Source organism: Trachurus japonicus, chromosome 15 (assembly GCF_045865225.1).
Source record: "Trachurus japonicus isolate A0001 chromosome 15, Traja_1.0".
Classification (NCBI taxonomy): domain Eukaryota; kingdom Metazoa; phylum Chordata; class Actinopteri; order Carangiformes; family Carangidae; genus Trachurus; species Trachurus japonicus.
Window position 1 is genome coordinate 12,271,472 of NC_140921.1, and position 19,202 is coordinate 12,290,673.

At 40.9% G+C, this 19,202-nt stretch overlaps 1 protein-coding gene across 1 annotated transcript; it reads left to right on the forward strand.

The window, feature by feature from the left end:
- The first annotated feature begins 787 nt into the window (after nt 1-787).
- On the forward strand, nt 788-18,246 carry ifngr1l (interferon gamma receptor 1-like). The gene is made up of 7 exons (XM_085799633.1): nt 788-1,033; nt 13,694-13,811; nt 14,358-14,533; nt 15,563-15,762; nt 15,884-16,052; nt 16,576-16,685; nt 16,804-18,246. The coding sequence occupies exons 1-7, from the start codon at nt 925-927 to the stop codon at nt 17,167-17,169; spliced, it is 1,248 nt and encodes a 415-aa protein (XP_085655759.1). The 5' UTR covers nt 788-924; the 3' UTR covers nt 17,170-18,246.
- Nucleotides 18,247-19,202: the final 956 nt, after the last annotated feature.

The window sequence follows — 19,202 nt, forward strand, 5'->3', positions numbered from 1 at the left end:
ATGTTCACTGCTGAAGAGGGCGCTTGGACCTAGGGAAATCCATGATGATTTCCTTTGTCTCTGAGGTGTTGTTTGTGTTTGTAATGAGTTTGCTTAAATTACAGCAGACCATTTGCACTCATTTCTCTCAAAAACATTCATATAATAAAATCCCAAGATCCAAATTGTCCATTAAATAACTTGTTCAGCCAGAAGCATCATACTACTAATTGGCCTTTTTTCCCCCCTGAAAATGTGTACATTTGGGACCCTGAGTATTTATTAATGGGACCACCCTACTCCTCCGTCCCCTTGTGCAAAGTAAAAACAGTAGGCCTACACATTTGTTGTCACAGTGTGAGTATAGGCCTAATATACTCACAAGCTTCTGACATTTTTCATGTGAAGCACTAATAGGCTCCTTATCCAATATGAATTATGGCAAAAATGGACTCATGTGTATAGGTCAGTATTTAAAATATGAAGAAGAAGAAAGGGTTTTTAATGAATGATGTAGTAGCTAGGCTATAAAACACAGTCAGCAACGCTAGTGTTGTAGTCAAGACCACCTAACCTGAGAGTTAGGCTACATGACATAGGCTAAACCAAAGCGGGTGAGCGACAGACAGAGAGACCGTGAAAATGTGGTCAAAGCAAAGCTGACTTTATTGTGAAGTTACCAGCGTAGTTAGATGATCTCACTCACTCGATGCGACAAACTAAAGTGATCGTTACGTCAGTGAAAGTCAGATTTACGAGGCGCAGTAAAGGCACCACGCGACGCGTTGGGATTTTCAGACGGCGCAGTCAGTCAGTCAGGTCGCGCCGCGGAGACTTCACAGGCAGCAGCAGCTGATGTTTGGGAAACTGTTTTTCTGTCTCCGCCTGTTGTTGTTTCTCCACAGGGAGACGATGAAACAACTGATTCGTTAGTCTGAACGTTTAATGCGAAAGTCCTATCGGCGATATTCATCTTCTAAGGGCACCATGGCCGGTTACAGCATTTTTCCCTTTTTCCTGCTCTTCCTCCTCCCTACTGTCTCCGTGGCCTCTGGTAAGTGTTAATAACCACTTTTTCTTGTATTTTTTGTCGCCAGCTCTCGTTTCTGAATGTGTTAAATAAATCACATTGTATCGCTTTATCGCTTCGGGTTTGTTTTGTCCTGTTTTATATTAAAAGAGCGCCGCTCCTCATCACAGCACCGTGGATCCTTAACTTATGTTAGCTCCCCTAGCCGCCGCGCGCTAACAGAGTGGGTGTTTTCCCCGGACTCAGTCTCACACGAGAGTAGACGCCAAACGTGGATTGTTTTATTATCTGAACGTGTAACGTGTTGTCGGGCCAAAAACAAAACAAAAACCAGCAGTGCGGCAGCTGTCTGGGTCTCACAGCCAGGGTTGTGTGGGGACAGCACAGCCCGGGTAGAGAGGTGTGGTATCTGTCTGCCTCTGTGGACGCGACCACTGCGGCACAATGGCGAGCAATGGGAGTGTTGCGTTCAAGTCCAGGACACTTAGTGGTCTTTCTTTATTTTTTTTGTTAGGCTACTTTCTACATTGTAGATTAACACAAGAGACATCACAACTGTGAAGGAACACATGTGGAGTTATGCAGTAAACAAACACGTGTTAAACAAAGCAGAGTCCTATGTTTTATAGATTATTTAAAGGAGCCATAATTTGCTGTTATTGACAGTTTTGCAAACCCTGGAGTGGTTGAAGGAGTTCCCAGAGGTGCTGAGGACTTGTTTCACTGTTTTGCCAACAGCATCCCAGTTGGCTGTTTAGTTCAGGTGATAGATAACACATTGGTTTCACACTTTTGTGTTTAGCTACAACATAACTCCATAGTGTGTTCCTTCACAGTTTTGATGTCTCAAGTATGAATCTACAATGTAGAAAGGGATAAAAATAAAGAAAAACCATTGACTGAGACAATAATTATGTCCAAACTTTTGACTGGTAGTGCATGTCTAATTGGAAAGTCAAATAAATGTCCATCCAGTCCTGTACTTATTTTCAATATTCCTTATTATTATTATTAGCAGTAGTGGCATGGCGTTGTGTTGCTCTAAGTATTATATGTTGCTGTTTTATCTCCATAATAGTGTGGTCTTTTAACTTTATTGTTATCGTCTGAATGAATGGAAGTCATTAGCATTAATACAGTATCCACTGACCTATGCATCTTGATCACTTTTAAATATAGCCTATGGCCATAACTGATGGTAGAAGATGAGATCATCCATTGAAACATTTTCTACTGTGAGAATATTTGACCCTAGAAGATGACCTGTTGTACAACGTCCATGATAATGTTGTACAAAAAAAAGTCTTTCACAAGTTCACACGTGGTTGATTGACTAATCTACTGATGAAGACCTCTGTTCCTTTTCTTTATTTCCCCTTTGTAGTTTTCATTATTACACAAGGAGCCTCGGGTTGTGTAAAGGACGGTATGAGTTGTAGGCAGATACATTTATCTGGAGGGGTGGGGATCCAGCCATGCAGAACAGCTGCACTTGCAATTTGCAAAGGTACAAAAAGAAGGTTTATTTTTTTCGCTCTGTCTGCATTATGTGCATGTAGACATTAATGAGCATTTTGTAAATATTTTGCATTCTGCTTTTATTATTATAATTTGTTTTATTTATTGCACAATGAAACCTGTGGATGTGGATGAAAAATTCCCCAGGGCAATAGTGGAAACAAGATTAGCAGCTTGGGGCGTTTCAGTGTGTTCATACTGTATTGTTCTGACCAAACAAACATTTCATCCCAGGCCCGCTCTTTGTTCTCAGAGCTGATGATTTTCAGTCGTGCGAGCATAAATGACCACATGGGACACCCATTACCCACTGCTAATGGTAGCCATATAGGGGGGGGGAGCATCATCTAAGTTTTTGCAACCCGGCCAATTAGCAGTAGGTATGTGTGTGTACGTCTGAAACGTTTGCCACGTCTGAGAATTGCTGCAGCTGAATAAATGTTGAATCATGAGCAGTCTGTCTCTAACTGCACTGCAGATATAATGTGGTCCAGGTCAAGTAAAAGTCACCACACCACTTCACAGAAACATTCCTACCCATGTATTTGTTTATTAATTAATTAATTAATTAATTCCCTGGATCCCTTTTAGCTGATGCCTCGACAACCAGCTAGTCTTCCTGGGGTCCATAACCAATGGAGCCCCAATAACCATTCGTCTGTATATTGATTTGTTTAAATGTCTCTCTGTATCATTGCAGTTGGGCCTATTCTTATAAACCTGAGGTGAGGCAGCCACAACAGTTTTTTCTGTGTGGTCTCTGTACTGTTTTTCTGCTCTTGTTTCTCATTGCAGTAGTCATGTGCAATTTCCCCAGCACACATGATGTGAAATTTGTCAGCGGAAGTGAAATCCTGTCAGAAGCTGCCAAACCGCTGCTGGTTTCATCTGATGTTGACGCAATTTCGGTGTCCCAAATTGATAGCCAATGGGGCTGCATTCGTTCGTTGCGTTGGCTGTTTAGTTTCCTGTTCGCACGCAGCCTCGACTGCAGTGTAGCATTTCGACTCATGTGATGTGAACGTGACTATATTTGAGCGCACCTTGAGCTTTTTTGCAGTTTTGCTTTCACATTCATGAAGAGCAGTCGAATGAGTCCTAAACCACCACTGCCCTTTGTTGATCTCAGCGTTACACTAAGAAGGATGTCCCAATTATTAATGGCCAGAAATTCCCAGAATTAAATGAAGAATTGCTCTCTGCATTTGTGCGCATCAGCCAAAGATCCTTTGTGAGAGAAGAACTTCCACTCCGTATGGCGCCGTATGTTGGTGCTCATCTCCCGATTTCATTCAAATTCCATTCATAAAATCTAAAATCAATTCAATTTGATTGACAATTCAGCTTCTCTGAATTTCAACACATGTTATGGCGATTTCAGTTGGACTACTCAATTTTTCTTTTTCGGTGGGGGGGGCTGTCTTACACAACTTACACATACTTACATCTGATGAGTAGGCTATGGCTCAATTGTGGTATCAATAATGTGGTTGATTACCTTTTTTTTAACCCAAAAAAATCCCGAAGCTTGCTCGATTTGAAAATTGTATTTGGCTACATTGTGTTTTCAAATTATATTTCGATTGATCACGCTGCCCCTTACTGGGAACCCTGAACTTCATCTGCACTCAACAGATGAGCAGCACAGTTGTTCCCTTGAATATAAAGTCATGACAAGTAGGGCTGACCCAAAAAATTTGAAGCTTCGAAGCTTCGTTCGTTGCCATGGTAATCGATCATGAAGTCCGTGATCGATTTTTTTTTTCTTTCCTTTTTTCCTTTTTGACACCGGTTCTCATCGGCAATTGTTACATTTAAATATGTATAGGCTACTTGGCATTCTGGAAACCTGCCTGATTTTGGAGATCCAGTGTTTGTTTGCCATTACTTTTATTATTCCCGCTACGATCGCCGCTGCCGCCCCCCCCTCCCCAAGTCAGACGTTACGATCGCGCACCCCCCAGCAGTCGAAGCTTCGATTTTGATCGATTTTATGTCTGCGAAGCTTCGATTATCAAAATATGATAATGGGACAGCCCTAATGACAAGTTAAGTGCACATTATTGGCTAAATCATGAATATATTTCTTGAGGTACAAAAACATCATCATAGAACAAAAGACCCAGTCTCACAGCGATGTCTCATAGTGAAGTATTGCAATCTTGTAGTGTGGCAATAGGGTATTGATTCATAGGGTATTGTTAGTACATTTGGTTAGGTTTGGTAACTTAAATCTAAAGCCTTGTGGGTAAGATTCTGGGAATATCAACCCCCACAAATCCATAGGATCTTTTTGAAGAGGCAACAATTAGACAGGCAAATGCCATTTTACTGTGACAGAATAGTTCTCATGTGTTGTAGTGAATATGCTCTTCTGAAGTCTGGGAAGAGATATAGGCTTCCTTTGTGCAGACACAATCGATACAAACACTATGGAAATGAAGGTATACGTATGACTCAAGCTATGGATACAGGCGAGTGAATGGATTAATGTATAGGTTATTGAATCGTAGGCAACTGGACTTGTATTTGTCTGGGAAGATGTTTCGCCTCTTATCCAAGGGGCTTCTTCAGTTCGTACACAACAAGTCTCACTAGTCCGCACTGTATTCGTCTTCCCAGACAAATACAAGTCCAGTTGCCTACGATTCAATTTGCCCAGAAAAGAACGATGACCTGGATGAATTAGAATGAGGTTATGTGTTGTCGAAATTAATTTAGGCTATGGTGCCAGTTAGTGTATGCATTTGAGTGCTGGTGTGAGTGGATATCTACATCAGTACGTACACTGTATGAGTGGGATTATCCGGTGTTGGTCTGTGCTTATTCTATCAGTCTTTTTTCTTCTGTGTTGCAACTCGTTCTCTATCTTCGAGACAAATTTCTCCCTGGTGGAGACCAATAAAAAGTAACCTCAACCTTAACCTTACATGTTGACGTTTTATGACCGTTTTCGTCAGTGTTTCTGCTTGACAATCCAATTTCAAGTCTGATTTACAAACATGGAATTACCTGCCGTTATCGACCAAGATATTTGTATGTCTTCCAGTGTCTGCCTATATTCCTCCCCAAATCCTTTTTTACAGCTATAAAGAATATTATCTCATCACTCATCTGGGCTCGTAAACGGCCAGTCTCAATGGCTACTACTGGGCAGCCAGCGTGCATGAGATAATATCTTGACTTACTTTCCCTCAATTCAGTTGGTGCCAGAGTGATTCAGCCTCCTGCTCCCCGTCAAGTTTTACCTGTAATCCGGTTGTTGTTGGAACGCAAGAAATTTGGGCACAAATAAGACGCCACTTTGGATGGCTCACTCTTCCTCTAGCATCTCCCACCACCTGATTATTCAGCAAAGATTGATTGCAAGTTTTAACCAATTAATCTCTACCTTTTTAATGTACATAAATCAGACTTTTTCCGGACTTTGCAAAAACGCACACTACGTCATTACCACATAAACTGTGCCAACACCCAGCAGCATAGACATCACTCTCACAGCTAAAACGCTACCAAAGGGCCAGACCTCCTATCTGTATAATTTACTTCCTTCAGCCACTGAATCTGTTTTAGATAAGATTGAGACTCCAATTGACTTTGTCTGAGGCCTTCGGGTAGGGGCTATAACTTGTCACCCAGCTGCACAAGACTCTCTAACACAATTCAAGGTCTTCTCAGGTTACAAATTTGATGGGAAATGTAGTAGATGCTCACAGACTGATGCAACCATACCACAGGTTTTGGTCATCATGACCCAAGTTGTCTGAATTCTGGCAACTATTCTTCAAAACAATTTCAGATATATTGGGGCATAAATCTAATTACAGTACATTTAATGATCAGCACTAGCACTTTTACTTGTATTTTTAATTATGTATTACTGTGTGTGTGTATATAACTATATGTATATTTGTACATTATTTAACATTTGTTTTATTTATTTATAACACTTTAATCTTACAAGAGGACCTGGGTGAGAGATTCCTCCTCTGTTGCTCACCCTGAGGTTTCTCCCGTCTTTTTTCCCTGTTAATGGGAGTTTTTCCTCAAGCGATGTGAAGGCCTAATGGCAGAGGATGTTGTGTTATGCCCCTTGAGACAAACTGTTTGTAAAAATAGGTGTTTGCCTGTGGTGATAAAACAGACCCAAACTTTTCTGTCTGGGACATAATTAGCTATGACAAGAGGGTAATGCATGTAGACTGACAGCACCTTAACAAATAAATAAAAAATGATCTCAATGTGACTGTATGATTGAGTAACGGATAAAAAAATAGAAGAAACCCAAAGTTGGGTAACCAAACTGACTGTATCCTGTGTGTTGTTGGTTAGAGAGGGTCCTGCGGGCAGACGTCTGTGGACCCCTGGTACTGTATGTGACTCACGCTGTGTACTTTGTACTTTGATCTTTCCACTGTGGCTTTCACAAGTGTGTTGTATGGTGGGTGAAGGGCGTTGACAGCTCGTCACGGTTGGGACCGTTGGCAGCTGACTGCCAACGAGCAGTTGGTGTACGTTGATGTATGAGTCTTGTTCTTCGGTGGCGACTCGGGCACTTGGATTGTTCGATTTGGTTTATAGATGTTAAGGAAATCCCTGATCACATGAGTCACTGTGTGAACTGCGTCTAGTGCAGGGCACCTTGTTGGGTTTTACTGGGGCTTTCCTGCTAAACTTACACCGTCACTCTGTATTTGCTTTCATTTCAAGGCTTCCATTAAAGAGCCACTCAGTAGTTCTTCACACTGCTTGTTTGGAGAAGTAAATTGGACATCCGAAAGCTCAGCACTTTATATTAAAGGTCAGTAACACTTTAGATTAGGAAACGCATATTCCCCATTAACTAGGTGCTTATTATATAAGTGGCTTACTAGCTCCTTATTAGTAATTATGAAGCACGTATGAACACCTTATTCTACATAGCCTTATTCTACCTCTATTACACCATGAATTAAGATTTTTCCTGATATTAACTCCTAATTATTGCTTATTCATTGTAAATTAATGCATTAATGCTATACTAATTCAGAGTGATAAAAGGAAGAATTACTGTTCTTGTGCTACTGCCCCTGTACAATAACCCACTGGTTATTCACATCATTATTCAGAAACAACAATGCATTGATTTACAATGAATAAGTGATAATTAGGAGTTAATATCAAGAAAAATCTTAATTCATGGTGTAATAGAGGTAGAATAAAGCTATGTAGAATACGTGCTTAATAATTACTAATAAGAAGCTAGTAAGCTACTTATATAAGCACCTAGTTAATGGTGAATATGTGTTCTAATCTAAAGTATTACCTCGAGGTCAGCATCAAACTAGAGGGCTGCATTGGTATTTGGTCCCGTCGGGTCCCACGGACCCAATGCAAATCTCGCGGGAGCGGGCGGTTTGAACTTTGCTGCGGGTGGAAACAGGCAGCTGCAGGATTGGGATGAAGCCCAGCGAGTTAACAAAGGAAATTGAAAAGAAAAACAAGGAGAGTCTGACATGTGGAGAAGTTTCTCAATTGTTTGTGACAAAGATATTAATATCCTATAATAGCCGTGTTTTCTCCAGCGGGACAATAGGAGACACAACATCAATGCATCTCTACTATTGTGTGTAAATTCTCAAGAGTTTTGCGGGTGCGGGTGGAAAACAGTCCGGTGCAGGCCTCTATATCAAACCTTAAACCCTTGTCCCGAGCAGATAGAGCTGACGGACATAATCTGTTGGCATAATCAAACAATTGTTTAAGTTTTTCAGGCAAAACGTGTCAAATGTTACCAGATTCCCCACTTCAAATCTGTAAATACGGTGCTTTTTAATTGTAAAAACAAAAATCAGAATGTCACCAGGTTTAGGAGAGAGAGCTGACGTCAACTGGGGATGCAGCTTTTATTCCCAATCAATTGAATATGCTTATTATTTTCTCACTTAAAACAGTTTGGCTTGAAGACATTTCAGGAAAAAGGAGTGTCAAAAAAAATCTGATGAAATCCTCATGTATATGTGAGTCACTGACTGATTATCTCTGCAATAAAGTACAAGTTGCGCCCAGTTAAACCCAGCCAGTCATCATTAGTGACCTCGGCAGCCAACCGCACACCGTTTACCAGAAGTCACTTTATGTCTTCTTCACCGCTCCACAACAGTAGCTGCACAGCCCAGCTTCCTGTGAGGGCTACTGGCTGATTTGGTATCGGTGCAGGAACAAGTCAGTTCATCAGCACATTCTCCTTCTTTGTCTTTTCCCTGCACAAGAGTCAATCATTCACATTTTCTCACTCACTGCTGACACTATGTTCAAGATTTTTTTTTTCTTTCTGTCCGTCAATCTGCTGAAGTAGATTTTTTAGACATTTGGGAACAGAAACTTGTTTGAGTCACAACTTGAAACTTTTCCCAGGCATTCAAGCGCCTCAATTGTTGTTAATTCTCGATCATCATCTTTTTATTTTCCTGTTTGTGTGTGCACTGATCTGTTTCAGGGTCAATCATGTGAAGTATATTTTCTGTTTTGAGGTGAAACACCTGTCTATGATGGGTGCATTGAAGGTCAAGGATTTAGGGCTGTATTTCTTTACCCACTGCGCGTAGGTAGGTACAGTAGGTACGGGGCTCTGAGGTGCAGGAGGGGCCTCCTTCAGGAGAAGCCGGATCCTCCTCAGTCATCACATCCCTCATCAGCAGACCCTGCTGAGTGCAGCCAGAACTGTTTATGTGTGTATTGTTATTGGGTTGTTAGATCTGTTGCTGTTGTTAGTTTTTCTTTTCGTCAAAGAAGTGTGATGCCGTTAAAAAGAATTTCCCATGGGGACAATAAAAGTCAAAAAGTGAGTTATTGAATATGAGTTGGTATAGACCAGTCTTTATTGTTTTTTACACTCATGGCCAAAAATATTGGCATCCCTGCACTTTTTTTCAGACAATGCCCCTCGTCTCCCTGAAAATCATTGCAACTAAAAATGTTTTGGTGTTCAGAAGTGTAATTTCTTTGGTTTGCAATGGAACAAAAACAAGACCCCCACCTACTCCCAAAACACTCCAAAAACTCCAAAAATGGACTGGACAAGGTTATCTGCTTTTAAAAACTGAAAGAAATCATTGGATTTCAAGCATGTGATGTATTTGTGGCATTTAAGGCAGAAATTGGGGCATTATTTGAAAAAAATATAGCTGCTGCGCAGCGATGGGTCGGGTCCAGGCTATCTTTTGGCAAATTTAGGCAAATTCTGAGCAACAAACAGGAGAATAGGATGACAGGACAGTTGACCTTATAATGTTCAATTTGCATCAATTGAGGACTGAACCCGCAACTTCAACAGTGGCTTCACAAATTGAGTAAGCCATTCACTGTCATGCAGGCAGATTTGAAACCACTGTAAAAAGAAAAGTTGGTTTTTGAGGTAAAATTCTATTCTATCTATTTTGTACATTTGTTTCACAAAGACTGTTTGGTATTTTGATGTGTTATCATCAACTTTCTCCTTGGGTCTTGAACCCACATCCCCTGACACCAAGAACCAGCTCCTAACTCACTGAGCTAATTGTGAGACTAAAAAAAAAGTGAGACCTGCTGTGTAGTTTCTCAAATAGACTCAGGGAGTCAGTGCCCGGACAGCTGTTGTCATGGCAGATTTCAAAAATGGTCAAAATGTCAGAAATTCTGTTAGGTAAACAAAGATCTGATAAAACATAAATTGCATCTGGACAGCATGGAAATGTTGGTGATTTGTTTTTAATGATAAGTGTTTTGCTTCACAAGAGAAAATCTGATGTTTAAAACCGCCACTCTTACATTGACTGCAGTTGTTCCCATGAGAGCAGAATTCAAAATGTTCTAGAAAATGATATATGTTTACAGTACTGTTTACAGTCAAATGTTTTCATGCACTGTAGACTCAATTTTTGATAAATCAAAAATCTGAGAAACAAGTTTTGTGGAGGACAGTCTGAAGATGCTCTCTAGCAAGTTTGGTGTCAATTGAGCAAAAATTGTGGGAGGAGATACATTTTTAAAGTTTTACAGACAGTTATTGAAAAAAAACAGAGTGATGGACTTCATAAATTGTAATGAGTTTAAGTGGACAAAGGTTTTAGCAGTATCTGGGCTACATTGTGGTGAAGTTTCAAAACTGTAGCATCTACCGTTGGTTTGGAATTTTTAAAGTTTTTAGATTTAAACGTTTATAGTGCTCCCCCCGGGGGGTCCCCCCATGTCCTTGGAATTGAGTGAATCTGGCACGGGACTGGACCTTCGTGCAAATTCAGCCATGGGAAGTATGACTTCCTCGGAAGAAGAAGAAAGAAGAATTCAATAGAATACAATAGGGTCCGGGGCGGGCTGTCTGACCCTAAAAAGCAGATGCCAATATTGTTGTGCCACGACTGTGTGTGTGTCTCTGCTGCTCGCCTGCTGTGGAAAACCTCTGTACCCAGGTAATGGACCAAACCTGTGTTACCTCAGCCTTGGTGGACAAATGGAGAATGGTTTCCATTACATTTTGGGAAGATCTGGATCATTTACTATGAAATTTTATGAAAGATGTAAGTAAACCCGCCAAAGGTCACAGAACAAGATCATAGTGATCTGAAGTCCTCGTGAATATAACATCTAACTGTGACCTCACAAAACATGATTTTTGGCCATACTCTAGTTATGACACAGTTGAACAGGAATGTGTGTCAGGAAAAAATGTTTGTTTCATATCCAAACACATTATTCAGTGCTGCATCTCAGGAAGGTTAAACTGTGACCGACCGTGTTTCCTGTAACTGAGCTGTAGTTTTTAGTTGGGTCTGGTGTGTATTGTTTGATACTGACCTTGGCAAAGTGTCCATGTGTTTTTTTTACTTTTGTCTTTTATCGTTTCACATGTTTCTTTGTCTGTGTAAACTTGATGTTAAGTTGGCGCCCGTGTCTCAACCATCCTGCCTGTCGTTCCTGTTTTCTTCCTTTTTCACCTGAAGCATTTAGAAGTTACTGTCAGAGACTGTGGTTGAGCCGAATTCTCTTCCTGACTCAAAGTACAAAGATCCTCCGCGTCAACGAAACTGCTCTTTGATCTTCCCTTAGCTGCAAAGTCGATCAAAGAAAATGAAAGTATAAAAGTACAGTGTAGAATAACACATTTCAGCAGCGAGACACAACTGAGTGTAAACTTATCACACCTTGGAGCTACAATCTGGTGGTTACATAATTGCTTTATTGCACATTATTACTATACAGCACGCCGTTGGTGCTACTGTTTCCACGTGGATGTTATACAGTAGATGTGTAAAATAACAGTTTCTCTCGGCACCTGTGTTGTATGCGTTTTGCTTTGACACCCTGCTGTTGCATCCGGTCTAACAGATTTAATGATTAAGTTTTTACTGCAGCGCTCGGGAAAGTTTTCAGTCATTTACAACATTGACCTCTTTTTTTTTTTTTAGTAAAACCCTGATAACATCTGCTCGCTCTCTTCCTGCCTCTGGTTCTCTGTTTTGCCAAGAAGGCATAAATTTATCTCTTGTTTTTGCTGCTGCTCCGTCTTCTTGCATGGTGGCACAACCTGCTTCCCCTCGAGTAAACATCTAAGTGTTCACAGTGTTTCCTCATTTTCCTCACATAGAGGCTCTTGACACTTTGGAGCTGATTGACTAATATAATTTCAACAACTTAGATTGTGGATGCATAAATGTAAAGGGAACTGTTAAAATGTGATTTTGATGTATTAAAAATAACACTGATGATGGGATCTTGCTGTGAAACTAGTAGCCAGTAAATGTACTCTGCAGTATTTATTAATTCCTTCACAGATGGGATTTATTTGTTAAAACCTGTTTTCTCACAGGCCTTGAGGATATTCAGCGTGAGATTTTTCTTTTTTTTCACACAGGTTGAGTTCCCAAAAATATCTCCTACACTTGACAGAAGCCGGCATGGAAATAGAAATGGTTAAACAATGCGGTTTCATGTGTGAACGTGTGTGAGTATATGTGTGAGCCTGGAGCTACCTTGTGGTGACAACCCTCAGCCACCGACTTCACTGTTGCGGTTATCACTTCTTTTACCGTACATGTGCAGCTATCTCAGATTTTTTTTTGTTTTTCATTTTCACTTTTCTCACCTTCAGGTATGATTATAACCTCTGCGTTTGTGTGTGTGGGTGTGTGGGTGTGTTTATCACGTGTGTGCATGTAAACGTTAGCGCTCAGAGGAAATGAAACTGAAATCTATGGACTTTTTTTTTCTCAAGGTGTACGATAATAACAGTTTTGGGTGTGTCACAGATTCATTTGAAAGCAGAATTGAAGCCTTTATTGTCTTCTTTATTGAAGTTTAAACTGCTACACCAATGTCGAGTTTCACATTTTTAGGAGTTTTTTACTTTGTGTTTTGTGCCTGCAGATGAATCACTGGTGTGTGTCTGTTTGTACTTGTGGTACGGACTAGTACATGACCACAGTTAACTGTACTATTATGACACACGTCTGCTTCCCGCTACAAGAGTAAAAAGGTTAGGTCAGGCTTGTGCAAACCTGCACTGAGCACACACAACCAACCATGTAGTATCTGCGATGCTAATCAGTGCTGTTAGAAATCATGTCATGTTGCTGCAGTTAAACAAAGCTGCACACCACAGCACTCGTATGAGGATTATAGTTACTAAAGAGATAAAAGGGAAAGCGCTATCTGTCACTTTTTGTTTTTCTGCTTTTGCCTCAGTGGAGTGGAGGAAGTGGGTGTATACTGATGGGAAGTGTCCATTTCGAGTCTGAGCCAGAAAAAACATTTAAGAAACTTTCTGGTAGAATTAATTAGATTTGCAGTTTGTCCCATCCATTAAAACTGCAGCTCCATAAATCATCTCGATGTCAGCAACGGCAACGTATTCTTATCTGCTGGAAGACTGATGGGCCCTGGTGAGGATGGGAAAACACATCAGTGTGGACTGTCTATGTGTCGAGACACAGTTTTCATGCAGTGGCGCCCTCTAGTGGCAGGAGAGACTCAAACTCCTCAACAAGAGAAGCAGTGTGTGGGCTGAGATGAGTCTGTAAATGATCCAGATGTTAATAAAGGCTCTTTACACAGGGATGGAGGGGGAGTGGGGTTACACAACCCCAAATACACAGTTGAATGCCTTAGTGTCTGCCATCTTGACACCTGTCTGTCCTTTTTTTTCCACAGTGGAGCCACCGACGAACGTCACCCTCCGCTGCCACAACCTAAAGAACATCCTGCAGTGGGATTACGGCAACCTCCTGCCTGGCATTAGGTTCAAGGTCAACATCCAGCCATATGACGGGTGTGTTTCAGTTTCTCTTCACACAGTATCAACCAGTTATCTGGCCTTATTTCAGGGAAATATCTAAAAAGACTGTCTCTTCTCAGAGTGTATACAGTATGTTAAACTTTAAAGAATATTAAAGCTTTCAAAATATTCAGTCTGATTGTCCATAGTTAACCATGTTTGATCTCAGTTTTTAGATAAAGATTTATTTCAAGTGTTAGATAATGGATAACAGGCGTCCTTTATAGTATAAAAGTGTAACTCTATTATACATTAACCAAAAAATAATTACAGTTTTTGTCCAGAAACCCTCAAATGCCTCACTGCATTTGACATAAAAAAAAGAAACTCATGACGGCAACAATCACGTTGTAATTGTTAGCAGAGACGGTTCAGCTTGTAACTGTGAGCTGGTCGGCCCAAAGACTGAAATACGTGTATAAATTTGCAGGAACACATAATTAATTATTAATTTTGTGTTTGTCTAAAGCCAAGCAGAGGTCACAGGCTCATCACCTTCTCTTGTCAAAAACCCTTTCTTTGTCTCATTTGTTTCTCCAGTCCCCGTCAGGAGGTTATGGTGGATCCACCAGAGCAACAAGCCGACATCTCTTTCCTCAGAGACTCAAACAACTACTATTTCGTTGATGTCTCTGCTGTGGTTGGTCAGAATGAGAGCGCTCCCTCAGACGGACTCTCCTTCAGCTACTACCAGGGATCTCTAACAACTCAGACATGTGAGTAGTGATGGCACTATTCCCCAAAATAACCATGAAAACTTTTTAACTCTTAAATGGACAGTTCAACATTTTGGCAAAATTGGCCCATTGCGCCACAATCCCTATAGTTTTAGCAGTAGGTTTGTTACCTTTAATTGTCGGTGCAAGCTATTTTTAGATCAGCGGAGCAGAGCCGTGAGCTGCTCAGAGCTACGCTACGGAGGCTCATGGGATTTCTTGGTTTCCCTCATCAAACTCATCAAATACACAATCCAACAACTCCAAAAACTCTCATGGACAAGTTGTGACCTGCACATTCACCACGCTATGAGATAATGACAGAACATTACGAGATGGAGTTGTTTTCGAGGTAAATTCATGCAAAACCGCTGATGCGCGCTCCCGACGGGGGCAGTTTTTCATCAAGCAGTCTCTGCATTTTCCTCAAAAACAACTCTCTGGTAACGTTCTGTTATTATCTCATAGCGTGGTGAATGTGCAGGTCACAACTTGTCCACCAGAGCGTTTTGAGGTTGTTGGATTGTGTATTTGATGAGTTTGATTAGGGAAACCAAGAAATCCCATGAGCCTCCGTAGCGTAGCTCTGAGCACCTCGCGGCTCTGCTCCGCCGTTCTAAAAATAGCTTGCACCGACAATTAAAGGTAATGAACCTACTGCTATGACTATAGGGATTATGTCAATGGACCAGTTTGCCAAAATGTTGAACTACCCCTTTAAGTCAGATGGCACAGATCTGAGCTCACACAGTCATACACCACTTGAATATAGAAAATAGCCGAGGGTAAATCTGCCCCCTACACCACATACTATGTCAAACTCAAGGCCAAAACCGGCCCGCGATGGAAATATCTTTGGCCCGCATGATAATATCTAATCATTATTCGAGCTGGCCTGCCACTATGTCGCACGTTCCACTAATACACTGCAAATCTACTACAAATCCCACAATGCACTGCCAGTGCGTTAGTCTGCATCTGTCTAGAAAACACATTACTGTATCACCTCATGTTGATGTTGGTTTCCAGGTTCTCTGGACCTCCCACCTGTTAACGCCACCATGCAGCCAAATGGCCACATCCTGCTCAGCTTCATCCACCCCTGGCTGTTGTACCACCAGCCGACGGAGGACAGCCCCAAACCAAAAAGACACAAGAAAAGCAACAACGTTCAGGCAGTAAAAGAGCTACCGGAGTTCAAATACGACGTCCTGGTGGTCGAAGCACAGGTGAGGCAGCACAGAAGCAGAAACGCAGCTCTATATGTAGTGATTTTATTTTGCAGTAGAAGTGCACCATATGCTCTCATATGAGCTCAGTATTTACTGCAGTTATTTGTTGTGTGTGCAGAAGAAGGAGCCCAAGGCCCATTGTTGGATGGACGTGTGCCATAAGGAGGTGCCAGTGGACAACGTCCAGGAGAAACACTGTGTCAACATCACCGGGGAGTTGAAAAACATGGCCGTTAAATCCACACGACTGTACTGCGCTGAACCACTTGGGCCCACGGAGCCAAATAGTATGTATATTTGTTGCAAATTGAAAGCACAGCCTGTCATATTCTGAGATATAAAGTTTTATTGTAAACATTTATGGGCCTTTTCAATACCTTAGACTCAAAAAGATGAAAAACAAACTAAATAAAAACAGCAGAATCACTGCAGCACACAGGAAAGAGCTCACATTCAGTGGCTGCTGTTGGTTTGGTTAAGGAGGTTTTCTAGCGAGTGTGATGGCGTGAAGATTTCATAGGAATCATTTCCTTCTTTCTTGAAAGAGAAATGTTTAAAGTCAATGTATAAATTCAGAAAGAAATGGATAAATATGTAAATTATGACAAAATACAGAAATACTGTAAACAAATGAAGATAGAAATCAAATTTTATATCACCAAAAGGAATTTGGTTTGCATTAATTTAGGCATTAAACACATCTGTGTTTACTTGCATATAAGCAGGGATCTGATCAATGCACTTACAACTCTCCACTTGTCTTAATTCACTGTGTTTAAATGAACTAACTTTTACATTTCCTTCATCCAGTTTACGTCTACATCGTGATTGGCACGTTGGTCTGCGCCTTTCTTCTCCTTCTCATGTTCTTCGTTTACAAAAAGAAAACCAGAGCCTCCAGTCCTGTCCCTAAAGCTATAGTACGTTCACTCGACCACATCAGTGTTTATGTGATGAGCTTTGTTCAATATATACATTAAATAGATAGATTTCATTCACAGCACCAACCTAATGCTCGTTGCACTTTGTGTCTTTTAGTCAATCACCAGCAACAGGCCGCAGGGCCCAGTCCAACCAACTCAGGAGACGTGGAGCGTGGTCACGCCGGAGCCTTCCTCTCCCACGCCACTACTCCCTCTGGACAACGAATTCCCGACCACGCATATCACCGCCGACCAACCTGTGTTCCGCGAACGCATCGGTTTGGGTAAAAACATGGAAGAAATCGTGGAGGAAGAGCCCCTGAATGATGACAATGACCCGTACATAGACGGCCACCACATGGAGGACGAGGAGAGGATACATAGTCCCAGCGGTTCCTCCTCCGGTTACGAGACGCGGCCGGTTGTTGTCGACTTGGGGAACGACGAACTGGCCGAGGGTTACCGCATTCGCAACCTGTGAACATTGTGGCACGTTGAGCAAGCGGGGCTCTCATCGTCATTTACACTTACCGGTATGTGTGTTCACATTGAGTAAAAGCAACATAACAGGTTGAATTGAGCTTCAAGAAACAGAAGCGCTAAAAATTATTATATTATAATTAGATACAAAAGAGCTGATGTACAGTAATCTGGCACCTTAACAATGACACCTTTGCTTGCAAACAGTACCGGGGATACAACTACATCACACTGGTAACTACAATTCAGAAAAGCCATGTGCAGGGCGTCATGAGACGGATTTCACTGTTACAAAGGAGTCGAGCAGCAGTGCGACCTCAGAGCCACAACACGCTCCTCAATGGTTACGTGTTCATTTCATTTTTACATTTTGTATCTTCATTTGTAAATAAGATTCAGCCTGTGTTGGCTGACTCCCTCTGTATCTTCAGGGGAAAACATTTCTGTTTGTTTTGTAGTGTGGTTTAGATCAGTTTTGTTCTTACAGAGATTTTTATGTTGTAAAAAAGAAGGGGTTACATGTGTAGATATTCTTTGTTTGTAAATATTATTTCTTAATCACTGGCTACTGACCCCTGTCTGTAAAAAGAGAGAGGAAAAGAAAGAATGTGCTCCGTCCTCTCATTTTAATCACAACGTGACATTATATGACTGTTACAGTATGTGAGCAATTAAAAATCGGAGGCATTAGATGAATGATTTTTTTTTTTTTTTTAATGAACAATGGTTGCCAAAAAATCAAGAAGCCAGTGCACTACTGCAGCTCAGTGAGATATAATGTGTTCAGTTCAGTTCAGTTCAGTTTTATTATATATATATCCCGAGGGAAATTGGATTTGCAGCAAGCATTACAAACAGCATCCAGGACATCGACATGTCACTAGCCACAACATAGTGCAGTAATACATAAAAAAAAAAACAGTACGAATAATAAAAACATACTACTAGTGCTACTAATAAATTACTGTTGATAATAATAATACATAATGCTCTGCGCATAGTAAGAATGTGAACAGTCTACACAATGCATTAAAGTGCATAGTGCTGCAAGAATTGAAAAAAATAAATAAATAAATAACACTTTGATACCCAAGTGCATTTAAGTGCAGAGGCCTGAGAGTCGACTGATAACTGTGTCCTTTAGTGAGGGCTTGTTGATTTAGCTACGTGATCGATGGCTGAGTTTAGCTTCCATAGCCAACTGGGCATCATTTATATCCATAACCCATAACCTATATACGTATATATATACAGTATGCATCTGCATGCACGCCAGCTGTTATATCTTAACCTACAGGTCTTTGCAATGTTTTTCTTGCACTATTCGGGTTCTTTAGTCTGTGCCTTATTTTCTAATAAAGTGAAAATGGTCTACACACTAAAAGTAAAGTGAGCAGACAACAAATTTCAGAGATGGAGTGTGTGTGTGTGTGTGTGTGTGTGTGTGTGTGTGTGTGTGTGTGTGTGTGTGTGTGTGTGTGTGAGTGTGTGAGTGTGTGAGTTGCAGAATGAGCTTTACACTGACTGTGATTGATAAGAGGCTAAAATATTTGCACAGTTCTGTATTAGGTGATGTTTTTATTTTTTTAGATAATCTTTATTGTAATTTAGTTGCTGTAAATTTGCACATACTTCAGTAAGTGTACTTGTGTGTCTCTGCCAACTTGTTAAATGTCTTCTTCTCTCCTGTTTCCTGCTCTCTCTGTTCAATAAATAAACTGTTGACAGAGTTGATGTATGTGAAATGCTGCTAATTAAGAAAAGGGAAGTTGGTATTTCGGTGTAGTTAAGCAGACAAATTACAGCCGGGACCATTTAAATTATTACGAGAGATTGTGTCATGTGGTGTTAAGGGAAGAAACACACATGCCGTGATGTTTCATGACATTTGAGCAATCGATGTTGGTTCCTCTAAAACCAGTAATTTGAGCGAAGGGGACCTCTTTTTGAGTGTGTCCTTTAACATAGATGCCTGTTAGTTATGTTTCCTTCCTCTTCGTGGTGTGTTGTGTAGGTGTAAGGCGATAACACACT